The sequence below is a fragment of the Poecilia reticulata genome, linkage group LG5 (genome assembly GCF_000633615.1).
Source record: "Poecilia reticulata strain Guanapo linkage group LG5, Guppy_female_1.0+MT, whole genome shotgun sequence".
In the NCBI taxonomy this organism is placed as follows: domain Eukaryota; kingdom Metazoa; phylum Chordata; class Actinopteri; order Cyprinodontiformes; family Poeciliidae; genus Poecilia; species Poecilia reticulata.
Window position 1 is genome coordinate 15,011,270 of NC_024335.1, and position 13,878 is coordinate 15,025,147.

At 35.6% G+C, this 13,878-nt stretch overlaps 1 protein-coding gene across 2 annotated transcripts in view; it reads right to left on the reverse strand.

The window, feature by feature from the left end:
* cdh22 (cadherin 22) overlaps window positions 1–13,878 on the reverse strand; it is a 159,229-nt gene that overhangs the window by 14,138 nt on the left and 131,213 nt on the right. For both annotated transcript variants that reach the window (XM_008409225.2, XM_008409223.2), the window contains one exon: window positions 12,308–12,429. In XM_008409225.2, coding sequence (XP_008407447.1) covers window positions 12,308–12,429 — 122 coding nt within the window. The remainder of the gene's footprint in view (window positions 1–12,307; window positions 12,430–13,878) is intronic.

Here is a 13,878-nt window from a genome sequence, read left to right on the forward strand (position 1 = left end):
TTTTTTTTTTTTTTTTTTTACTTCCAGCCTCCTGGGCCCCAAGCCCCAAGGCACCAGTCAGGCGCACCATCAAGTTGAGCAAGAGGGACCAACAAACAATGACCCACCTTCACCCCATTTGCCACAGATGCTGCTCTATCACCCCTGGCATCATCCACATGCCCACTCCACACAGAGACAGCAGCATTCCTGGTGCCAACACCTAAACACGCACCCACCACCCCCAACTTCAAGGTGCACTCTCATTACGTGACGTATTTAATTACTGGAGATTGGATCAATTCAAATTAATTCTGTTCTTACAAGCATATATTCTCTATATGATAAACCCACATGGACCATGGAGCGATGTTATATTGCTACGTCAATTTAAAGTTTGATTGATTTGAGAAGAGATGTACTCTGTTTTCTTTTACTTTTATTTTTATTAAAGCAGAACAGAGAGAAGGAAGGAGCAATATGATGTTCTCACCGCTTGTCAAATCTCAAACAAATTAATTATTAAATTWAAAAWATATACTCTAACAGAAAGCCTGGAAACCGATTTCTATAACTRGGTCTTCCAAATCGGTTATTTGGAAAAGTACTACTAAGTTCTGACAACACATTTAACTTTTTTCTATTGTAATATTTATGAGCATCATCCTGGTCATCTAACCCATTGAATTTTCTTCAACTGAACTTYAGTGCATTCTCCTTTARTTATAGTTCTGACGTGTCACAGCAAAAGTAGGTATTTTTTCAGACCTAAATYCTTCATTCCTTCTCTATATGTGAACTGACTCCAAAACAATCTAATTCCTAACTATGGCAATTCTGAAGCCTGAGATGTCCTTTAGTGGTATGTTTATGACCCCGTTTATGTTTATGTGAAAGCCGCSTTTGTGGTTTGCACACCACTAAATTATGAGAACGAATGTAGCCTAGGTATTACTGGGTCTGAGCTGATTACAGTCACACTTCCGGGACACAGTTGTACCTTTACAATAAATGGCTTCTGAGCTCTAACGCTGCATCACAGACACACAACAGGCTTAGTCATACCCATGGCTCAAGGAGGCTATTTGGGATAATGTGGCTTAGTTTGTAATTACAAATTCTGCGGCATGACTTCATGGTAAATGATACGGCGTCTTAATGGTGCACTGCGAAGAAGCATGTGATGCATCCAAGAAATGCATACACACCTGCATCCTCAGATACAATTAAAAAAGCTGTGTCCCCTGCTGTTAGCTGTTAAGAGTCACTCCATGTAACTTTTTGATGATGGACTGGACAACCATTCTGGATGTTTCCAGAATGGACAGATTGCCAGTCTTTCCCTGCTAATCAGAACATTTCAAATCTGGGCGCTATTCCAACTGACTGTAATTTAGAGAGTGTGATAGCTTCCATTTGCATTGTAGAGTTTTAATATAACAGAAAAATAAAAACACATTTAATATTTTCCACCTGTAAACGGATATTCTGTTTTATGAACATGAAGGAGATAGTATCTTGTTTACCACCAGAAAATGCYCCACAAAATTCACCATTTTACTAATTTTGTTACTTTAACTTTAACATCCTCAAAGCACCTCCAACATTATTCAATACGGCAATGCTCATTCTAAATGTTGCAATGGGTGTCAAAATAGACAGGTTTTAACTTTATTTCCTTTCTACTGCTGTTGTGATTTTATAATTACTCATTTATCAACCATACTCATAATGCTAACATGAAAAAGGAGGAATAACTTTCTTATTTGTTATTTTAAAGCCACTGGAACATGTTGGAAAATCACACATCAAATTGCTCTTGATTAAAGGAGATTTTTCTCGTGTTTTTCTGATCTGAGTGCAGGTCAAACACAAGGCGTTGGCAGGAATTATCAGTAAACTGCATATTTGCATAAACCGCATAAGRCTTACTGTTTTTTTGTTTATTKATGTTGTATTTTACAACATTCATCTTGCTGGCAGTAGCCACCAAGGTTTCCCCGTCTTATTTGACATTATCTGTTTTCATTATCTGTTTTCTTATTTCATTGACTTCACACATCTTGCAACCATGTTTCTATTCATTTCTTTTATTGGGTTCACAAAATGTATGCACCACAAAATATAGTGTACAGGGTTTGCAAACCATTTCAAAGAAATATAAGAGACACACAGCTGAGGTTTAGTGTTGACATCCATCTACGTTCACCTTAACCATCGTTACTGAGACACTGTAAGTCATTCCTTACTTAATCAAATACCACCATTCATTTACAAATACTTYAAACTTTTGGGCGATAACCTTTATGTTTCCATTCACCRTCACTGCTAATTATGCCATACTTTGTTGGACCAAAAACAAGATAAATAAATCCAATCGCTATGTAAAATGAGTCTCTCCACAAAATGAGTTGTGCATGTGTGGAATGTTACTTCAGCAGGTGCTGTTTTTGTCCCAGATTCCTGCCCTTTAACCAGAGAAAACCTAGATGATTTTGATTCTTCTCCAGCTGACAGTCCTTGATTGGGTGAAYAGCAGAAAACAAAATTGGGAGAGACATGAATGCAAAGGCAAGATGAATAAAAAATTTATATTTTTTATCATTTAGAAGYTTCCCTGGAGAGGGAAGAGAAGATGTACCATAGTCACTACGAATGATTATTGAAAAGTTATGCAAAGAAAAAAAAAACCCTAGGTACAAATATTCAGARAAAAATGCCTCGATTAAGATTCTCAAATTCATTGATACCAATAGCGTAAAAGAGAAAAAATAATACCTTTTCTCAAGCGGAATTGAACCCCAGTGTCTCACCTGAGAGGTGAAGATACACACCACTTTGCTAAGGGGGAAATTAAATTAGGCACCTCTCAGAGGTGACCTCTGCTATACATTAACAGGTTAGGTGTTACAGTAACATTCCTGACAGAATCCCGCTGGCTTTAAAATAAATTGCAACTCAAAGAATGTCCTTGTTAAGTTATATGAGCGATGATGTGCCGGCTGAAATTTCAGAGTTATACTGACTGTGCCAAAAAACAGTAATGTTCTAAGATATATTAATCCGGGAATGATAAAACATCTAATAATGGTGTGATCACACACTTCTAAGTGAGATTTCTGCAGAGTATTTGCTCTCCAACATCTCCCCCAGAAAAGGAAATGCCATTTCTGACACTTTCCTTAGGCCAGGTCTCAGCAAAACCACAGGGCAAACTCAGGATTTGCTTAAACAATCCTGCTACCAAGCAAGGTTGGTTCACGGAGTAAGCTGTGAAAATACGGTGACTGAGGATAATGGCTGTCTGGCTTTCTGAAACTGAAAACCCAAGATATGCACATAGTTACTCCAAACCTTAATGAGGGTCTTCACTGATCCCACTTTCTGAACAAGGGCCGTGGAGTAATTGCTATCTGCTTTTTCCCTTTATCTCTTTTTTTAATGTAGTCTATCTACAAATGATGCGGTCCAAATGATGGTTATAAAATCAAGAACTTAAAGAAAAAAAGGTTTATCAGAAGTTTGCAATACCACAATTGTCACTTAGCTAATTGACATCAATAGTCGGTAGTTGTACAGCTTTCACAGTTAACAGATTGTAAAAAAAAAAAAAACAACAAAAAAACAGATCAACAGAAGAAGGACCAACAAAACAAGCCATGGAAATCTTGGGGAAAAAAGAGAAACAGAAAATGACAAAGTAATTATTTAAAAGGACAACAGGTTTGTTTTGTCAAATTAATTAATCTTTAACACATCAGGTGTTTGAATATTCATCCAAGACATGTTTGTGTATGTGCACTCATGCAATAAGACAAACAAAAAAGCCTAAAGTAGAATATACTACATGTCTACTCACCCACAAAGATGTCTGAAAAATACAGTTGAGTGGGCTGTGAAAAATGCAAAACCAGAATTGATCTTTTTTTCACAGCGGTCTTTGAAGCCCTGTCATTGGCATGTATTGTCTTTTTTAGTGTAAAAATAAAAGAATAATGAGCAAAGATAAAGAAAAAAAAAACGTGTAAGCAAAAAAGTTAGCAACTAAGAGGAAATCTACGTTTTTTAAGAAAAATATGAACACCGATTGAGAACCATGATCTGCTCTCTGTTACGTGCCCTCAGCGGGGGACTCTCAGGGAGCGTCGCAGGGTGAGTGAAAACTGAGCGCTGAGACAGAGAAAAACGAGCACGAAGGAAAGTGACTGTGTGGGAGTTTATCGAGTGCCAACTGAAGCTCCCTCTAGCAAAAATCACCTAATTAGATTTCTATCTCGCTGTACCCTTTCTTGACCCCCTTAAATCTCTTGCATCTTTAGAAAGCTAGAAGGGGAGACTTTCCCAAAAGTGGAGCCCATTTGCACTGGATGTGTCTAAAAGGTGAAGGTTGTGAGAAGGAGGCATCTTTCTTATTCACAGTCAAAATCAGCAAACCAGAAAGGTAATGAATACCTGAATAAATAAATAAACAAACATGAAACAACCTAAAATGTGCTGGGAGGCTCATCACTGAAAGCTGAATTCTTCCATTACTTTGAAGGGTGAAAATTCTTATCATTGTGCCCTTCGGATAATTAAACTGGTTGTTTTTTTTTYYTTTTYYTKKTTTTTYYTKTTTTTTTTCATGGCTCTGGGGCACACAGGAGATTCGCAGCAATAACAATACAAATGTGGTTGTTGCAAAAGTTCAAATGTGTCCCAGTCTTGTTTTAAATGAGGATAAGAGATCAACATTTTCTTGACATTATTCATACAGACAATATGATTTATAAAAGCATAAAACGAGTTGCAATGTAAATACTGTATACATCTTTGAACATCTCATACAGAAGGTTGTAGGTGGTTAAAAGTAACTTCTTCCAGTCAGTCTGAATGGCTGAGTTATTTTTATTTGAAGAGTACTAAAGTCTCAAACTATTGCMTCTCTCTCTTTTGGTGTTTGTCCCATTTCATGGGAAGTTACGATTTGGTTCTGACTTGCATAAATCTCGCACACATTGCTTCTTGTATATTGTATCGTCTCAGCTCACATAGGGGTACCATGACAAGCATTCACAGTGCTGCAGCACCATTGTAGAAAATGATTTAGCAAACACTTTATTCTAAATGTGCAAGTGAAGAGGGGATTAAAATAATTAGTGTACTGAATCAGATTGTTGTAGGCTTTAAGAATAAAAAGGTTTTTGTTATAATTGGGGWCTGGTAGTAAAAACAAAGCGATAGAGAGCTCTCAACTCTGTCAAAAAGCGACTTTAAAATGCAAACTTACAGAATCATTAAAAATGCTTTTTAATATTAGTAATTTTAACAAAATKTCACAATCAGCAAAATATTAGTGGAACAGTAAGGCCCTCCAACCAAAAATTACATAAAGATGATAAAAAAYTATCTAAATACCTGCAATTTCAAAATAGTGTTAATTGCTATAATGGCAATAAAATAATAAATTTGACATGAGAATAAATAATTTGTACATGTCATTTTTTGAGATGAAAATAAGATGTTCTGTAATTTTGCATTTTCCTTTTTTCTTCTCAGACACCTGTTTCATTTCTAGTTAAAAACAGACTTCATYGAATGAAAACAATTTTAAATATAAAACTGTCAAGGGTAAATATAACTTTTATCTTTACAGTACATAAAGGGGAGCTATACATTTGCTGAAAAAAGGCATGTCTGAACTTTTAAGCCATGGGTTTGGCAACACGGCATRAAAAGTGTTGCACAACACTGGTGGGCGGAAAGAGCTTGGTTGCTGAAAGGAAGACATCACAATGACTGCCAGCTAATTTTGTTTTTACAGACTAGAAATATGAAAACATCAACTAAATGGTATCATACAACACCTGAGGCACATGTCCCAAAATGTTATCATTCAAGCCATGTTGCCTTTGAGTGCAAAAACATACTTCAAGAAGCTGTGAGGATACAGTGATGCATCTGCAAGTTATGCTGTCCACCTGTCATCCATTTTCTGAATTGTGGATAACTTAACTCACCTTAGAGAAATTCAACTCAATTCTCTAAACAAAATAATTCTACTTTTTGCAGTTAATATGCCATCAGAAATAATTTCCAGTCCTTCAGTCTCTCTATAAATACAATGTTATAAATATTTCCCTTCACATATTTAGAAAGAAAAATAGGAAAGAGCTACTTTTTAACTGTCTATTCATAAAAGATACATATCAGAATATATAATGGTGTAGACTCTTGCTGCTTGTTTTATCATCACTCTTGTTGCTTTCAAAGGGAACTGTTAAACTTGTTTTCAAAGTAACACTTGCTCCTAGCATCAGACATTACTGTGTCTAATGTATTATGGCAAAGAATCCAAATGACACCTTTTGCATACATGAGAGCTGCTATATGTCTTTTAAAAGTAGCATTTCTGATGTCATGGGAATGAGAACATGTTGTGCTTTTAAGGAGCAATGTGGGTGTTCATGCTTTTAGTCTCTTAATAAAAAGCATGGAGGGCAAACTCTTTCCAGGGCAGGGACACACAGGCACTAACCTGGAAGGAAAGCCAAAGCACTATAAAGCTTTCGATGTAGAATCTCAGATTAAAGCATGCATACATAGACTGACTTAAAATATCAAAAATAGTTTGTAACAGTTACCCAATTAGTTAAATAAACAACAAAAATAAAATATGGTAATCACCTAAGCATTAATGATCACCTTAGTTATGATGTGAAAATGGATGTGTGATGAAGAACTATCCCAAAGTTGTCCTGGAGTGTGTGATACTTGTAGCAGTAAGCTAACTGTGYTGTTTCAGCAGCAGGGTCTTTGTGAATTCAGCTTCCTTCCAAAATGAGACTGGTCTAATACACAAAATAGAGGTTATGGTGACCAGACAAATGCTGTCTTTGCATTATTTTTTCTTTAGAACATTTTTGAACACTCTTGGTGTGGCTCAGTAGTGTCCTGCTGTGTTAAGAAGCTTTTACTGTGATATGCTTTTGTAACTTAGAGTGGCAATAGGTAAACAGAAATGCTTTGGTATTAACCAAGTATACACTCCAGAAAGTGCATTTGGGCTGGAGTTCATATTATGGACTTATTACGTTAATCTCACTTAATTCTTTTGSCTTAGAGATGCCAACTTACATTTTTGTGTTGAATTGAAATAAAAGTTACAAATTTTACCTAAAAGGAAATTTTTACTTTGACTTTACTTGAAACAATAAAGTTCAATGTTGTGTTCGTATCCTATGTCTGACGTCATGACACAAGCTTCACCAAGGTGCTGTAAGGAGGCCTTAGTCCTTGATGAGGCTGTCACAGGTTTGATTCCCGACCTGATGACGTTTGCTGCATGTCTTCCCCCCTTTCATTACCCACTTTATATATATATATACAAGTGAATACTGGTACAGTTTTCATCTAGGCGTGAAATCTGCTATGACCATCTTAAATATTTTAGAGACAACAAACAACAAAAGGACRAGGCATTTGGTGAGTAGGACAAATGACTCATACAGTCTCCTACACATGGAAGAATGTCTAGCAAGTCTGGGAGTGAGACAGWGTTTTTGCTGTCTGATTTGTTGTAACTTTAGTGTATATACCCAATGTGTCATGTTTGTTTTTCTATTTCTTCTCCATGTATGTGAGGTGAGCGAGTGTTGCATACATGAGCATCATCAGTGTGCGTGTGTATGTTTCAACCTTAACATTTAACTAYGTCTCCTGGGGGTTGGAGGTCGGCGGTGCTGTGGCTAAACTGAGGTGATCTGTCACAGTGACCCAATCCATCAGCTGAGACAACAAGGTGAAGTTGACAGGCCTCTGTTACCCAAGGCCATGCTTTGTCCAAACAGCCCTTTTTTGTTCACATTGCACTATATGATATCTGTCCCTTTGTATTTTGTCAAGAAAATACCACAGGATCAGGAATGGGTTGACCATGGAAATTGTAGTTCACATTTAACRAAGACAAAACTACAGAACTCAGGAGAGATTTTAAGTCAAATCAGAATTTGCCACGAAGGAAACTGTTAATTCTGCTTACTTTGAACATGTTTACAAAGCTATGAGATAAATGAAACACAATTTCAATTCTTTAGATTGTCACATTTTACCTCTAACTTTCTGGTAGAGTTGGACTACATACCAAATGACTGTACCAGTGAATGAGTGACATTCGTTTTGCTACTGCTAAAATGTATGTGAGCCTGACCCTGGCTACAGATGTAAAACAGCTGTTAAAAAAAACAAAGTAATTAGAAGACTAAGAAAACAAAAGTTCCAAAGGTTTAGATGGTGCCATAGCAAGCCAGCAAATTCAAATCCACACCCCTATTGTTGCTGACAATTAAATAAATGAAGAGCAGGGAATGCTTTTTTAAATTTTTTTTTCAAAAATAAAACCCGTTGCATATTGTGTCACTGTCTGTTTTGGATGTCTGCTTCATTTCCCATCACAAGTAAGGAAAAAATATTTATACTGATCTATCTTTGTCATGGCCTTAAGAAACACACGCTGTATGTTCAATGGTCCCAGGTTGAGCAGAGTTCACAATGAAAACATGCTTAACCCATGTCATTTAGTTATTATTTTGCTCCTACCTAACCTCTCTCTCCCCCCTTGTGTAYTTTCCTTCTAAACACAAAAATGATTGTGTTGCCAACCCTCAAATAGGATCAAACACAACCGCAGTTAAAAGGTTTAGGTAAATCTGATTTTCTCTGTGGTTCCACTAAAAGCAAGAGCTGAGCCAGAAATCCGACACTTTGTGAACAAAACTGGGAGATAACACAGCACAAAGCAGGCCACAATGGAACAACCCTTTTTAGCTTAGTAAACCAGGGTTTGATCTGATATATCAAGAGTGTGACAGCAAAGCATGTGTGAGTGTGGTGGGTGTTCTTGTAAGCCTTTATTATACTGTATGTCTCTACAGAGACAGGTATTGAGATGCAACAAGGRATAAAAAATAAAATAGATGATATCGGCCCCATTGTTATACCGACAGCCAAGTTGGACTGTCTATGAAAAATAATTACTGCTTACCTATAATTAGYAAGAACAAAGTCAGGCAATCAATCATGTACAATGAATCACGGCTCAAACTAGATTTCAGCCAAACCATGGAAAAAACCAAAAAAAAAAAACAGTGTCCACCCCTCTTATCGAAGGTTTTGCATCTTAAGCTGGYCAATTAATATCAGTCCATTTAGATAATTCCAGGTGGTCTGTGTGCTGAATTAATCTTAAACAAACTAACAGTGAATAAAGCAACCATAACTCAGATGCAGCAACTGACTGTGAGTCCAGAGGGAAATGCATTAGGCAAAGGAGGGACGCACATCAGCATCTGCTAATTCCAGGTAAAAGTAAATTTGACTTAATTTTAGCCATTTCTGAAAGCTGCTGGTTTTTCCAAGCTTCCAAATTGATCAACAACATACAAGGGAACTAGAACAAAATGAATCTCATTTTGCAATAACAAAATCTGTCTGTTGATGCACATACCCCAAGGCTATTCTTTTGGCAGAGTTTTTTTGTTACTGAACAAACAATTGCATCTTTGCTAACTGTAGACATCAAAGAACTACAGCAATTCAGACAACAACCCTTTAGTTCAATACAACCTTTGAATTTTGACATCTAAATTACAGGTAAAGTAAAAGTCTAATCAAAATCCTTGCAAGTGGGTACTGTATTTATGTTCTGTAAAATAGCTCTGTGTGTACATATGACAATCTGGTGGTTTGTATAGAAATACTGCAAATACTGCAGTCTAGAAACACAGCAAATTATATTATAATGTAGTTCTCTGAAATAGAATAAAGGTAAAGGTCATTTGCCATAACAATGAYCCAAAAGACTTTTTCTTCTTTTGAGAGRAATTGTTGCAACCCKTTTTGCTTGAAATAGCTAAGGGTTGTCCTACATGTTTCACAGTTGAACAATCCACAACCAAATGGTAAGTGGTAATCACTGTTKRWTCATCCACAACTCAGCTACTCAGAATGTACAAATGAAATTATGATAATAAAATAAAATGAAAAAATAAAATTTATTGATTAAACATTTTCACCATTTAATTTAAATTAATTAATTTATTTATTTAACAGAGACAAAGCATACAGATGTAGAACACAACAAGTATGTCACTTGTGCACCAAGCATACATAGCTTCAGCTAACTCGCAACTCCAGTCGCCGACTGGACATTTTAATACATGGAAATACAGTGAACCCTCGCTATAACGYGGTTCACCTTTCGCGGTCTCGCTGCTTCGTGGATTTTTTTTTTGTGCAGTTTTTTTCACAGTGCATTGTGTTCTGCGTCCAGATTGGCTAAAATATACGTAATACAGATTGGACATTCAGGAGATGGAAACTGAAACTTTGAATACCTGCTGAAAAAAACTGTGGCCGGAGGCTCTGCCGTAGATACAGCTGTGAATCTCGCAAAGCAGCTTGGAGGAGAAGCTTTAATGACACGACTCCTGGTGACATTAATGCTGTGATTGATGCACACGCACATCCGCTGACCTGAAAACAGGTTTTGTTCTTTGGTTTCAATGTAGAGTATTTAATTATGCTCTGTAATAGTTGTAAAAAAATAAAGGTAACTACTTTGCGGATTTCGCTTGTCGTGGGTTATTTTCGGAACGCAACAGAGGCATCACTGTACATGTAACATATAAATAAAAAAAACTATAAAAAAACAATAAAACTACATACATTTGCCTGCCTACATATTCATATAGTACATGGTAAAACAGCACAAAAGGATCAACAAAAGTATACATATGAATTTTTTAATGCCATAGTTTAATGTTTATATTGTTTGTTCATAATAACAACATGAAATATGTTCCTGCCTTTATCTCTCTAGTGAGAGCAAAAGAAAATGTAATTTTCTTTTTAGCGGGAAGACTAATCATCTCGTTGTGATTAGGAGCTGAAGGTTAATGTRGGCTTTTGCAGATGGGGAAAGGAGCTGGGAGTGGGAGAGATCAGACCATGCAGTGCTCAGCTGAGGCTCAGACTGGTAGTATWGCAGAGGCACAAGGGGGCTATAAGTGGTTAAGAGCCTATGGATCAATGAGAGGAGAGGCCTGAGCCTCATTACACATGTAAATGCAGCTTCCAACATGGGGGCCCTGCTTTAAAGTCTCGCTGTTTTAATTATTCCTTTACTCTGCCCATGATAATTGGGTCTAACTCTGCCCAAGGCCTGTTGGTGGCGTAAGGTGAATAAAACTCCCTAATTATTTTGTCCATTTTTTWAATCRTTATCAACTGAAAGACCTGGACCTCTATATTATTGGAAGGCAACAGCACCTTTTGTCTTGGCTATCCAGACAGGAATGTCCAATCAATCATCACTGTTTGGTTGGTACATAGTAAAACGGCGCTTTGCCCTAAACTTATTAATAATTTTGGACTTTTCAGATGTTCCGGCGGTTTTCTATTTGTTTATGTTGTGGAAAATAAACAAATGAATTGAATTTTAATTTTATAGCCTAAAGAACACTCTTTTATCAAACAGAAGTTTACACATCACAAAGTAATCCTTTATAATCTCATATTCATTTAAATACTATTTACAAGAATATTTTCAAAAAAGCAAATACCTGGAAATCTTTGAAGGTCATGTAGAGTGCTTGTTAACTGGTTCATGCTCARAATAATTTTTCTTGTTCTGTGCACGATTTTTTACTTCGAATGTTTTCAAAAATGCCTTACAAATGCAAAACATTTCTACAAATTAAAATAATTATTTAAAATTACAAATTTAAGTGAATTATTTATTTTGAATAGAATTTCTAACAAAGAAAATAAATGCAACACTGACTCCTGCTCCTGTGCCAATTAAAAATATGGAAATCCTCATAAGCCTTCAGTTATGTTAAACTTAGGCTTAAAAAGATCAGCATATTACTTGTGCTTATGTGACAAATACTTTGAAATCTACAGATTTTTAGTTTAAGTTAAGATAATATGTKATAGTCTAATGAAATCCATCTTAAGTCATTGAAGAAAAAAAGTATGTTTTGTTGAAAGGTAAAATTATTAACATATAGTAACATAGTTAAAACTTAATTTATTAGTAWGCAAACACAAGCAAAAAAATATATTGTATTTTTCTTTATATACATAATCTATATTATATAAAATATGAAAAAAATCATGTCACAAATACCTGGTATTTTAACAAAAGTGGGTAAACGTTTGAGAACAACTGTTCAGTGCCACATGTGAATGTGTCTTTCGGAGTTAYGTGCTTTGTTTGAAATTGGGCAATTAGTATATATTTCGCAGATATTTTTTGTATTAAAATAAAAAAAAGTAACAATCATACCTGGCCTGGCTTGGCATCTTCACATATAGCAGCTTCATATGGTGTAGCYAGTTCAGGAGGATTGTCATTTACATCCAGGATCCGAATACTAATGGCTGAAAAGGACGCCATTGTGTGGTTATCTGTAGAAAAGCAAAACAGAAAGTATTTAGATGTGGGAATTCTTCACTGCACCAATTCAGAACAAAAGTCAAGTCAAAAAGCTACAAGACTAGCAGGTCTAATTCTTACTTAAATACAGAATTCATAAACATTATGACAAATGGTGTGATGGTGAAATTGCAAAGCAATACAGTCAAGGTCAGCAGAGAAAATAATGCCAGTGATGAACAGGCCACTTGTAAAGAGTCATTCACTTTAAAAGCAATCCCTTCTCCTGAGCAAGTATGTGGTGACAGTGGGAAGGAATTGTTTTTAACAGGAAGAAATATCCAATGGAACAAGGCTCAGTGTTAGTGTTGTGTTGATAAATGCATAAGAAAATACACAAAAAAGACAGAAACAAAAGTCCTGGAGTACCAAACCAGTAAATCAGAATATTGTTAAATTGTTAATTTAGTTTAGTAATTCAGTAAGCAAAAACAAATTACATTATTACGCACAGACTGATGGGGTTTTTTTTATTTCTGTTTTCCACCTACATTCAAAATATGACAGATTAGAATCAGACCAATAAAATCGGCCTTTAAATCAAGGCTAAAACCTCACCTGTTTCAAGTTGTCTTTGATCAATAATAAGCGTGACATTGATCAATATATGTGATGTATATTTGCTTGATGATTTTGATGATGGCATTAGGCAGAATACAATATTTATTGCTGTTTCAAAATTGGTTGATGTATTATATTTTTATGACGTGAAGCATTTTGAACTGCTTTGTTGAAAAGTTTTACATAAATAAACTCGACTTGACTTAAACGTTTGGAATACTGAAATGTGAGCTTAACAAAAAGTATGTTGAATACCTGCATAGGTTGTTATGTTCAAACCGTACTTTTAATCTGACTAACAAGCCTCATCAAAATACCTGCTCTAATCTATTGAATGTATCACACTTGGTGCATAGTATTCAGTAATTATTTTACACAATTTTTGAGAMTCTCACTTAAAATCCTAAGAAGTAAATAAAGGAAGTTCAGATGCAAGTTACTTCCAAACTTTCATCTGTAACTTTTGATGCAAGACAGGAAACTTGCATAAAATAGTATTGATTACAACATGGATTTTTTTTAACAACTAACTAAAGTGTCTGCACACCATTCTTTACCAGTGCTTTACATATATGTAACCCAATAGTTTTGTTGTTGTTGTTGTTTTTACCTCTTGGAGGCCATTATCCTCCGATGCAGTGGTAATTGTGTAACTGAAAATTCTGCCAATTCTGAACACACAGCACTCATGCCAAAAATGACAAAGAACAGTAGCTTTAAAATACTGCCAACATGCTGATTTAGCAACATTTTAGTAGTAGAATGCACTATGCATAAGGCATAACACTATATTAATAGAGATATTTATCAATGATTTTCAAAAGTCAGCATTAGTGAGATTACACAGAGTTTTATATATA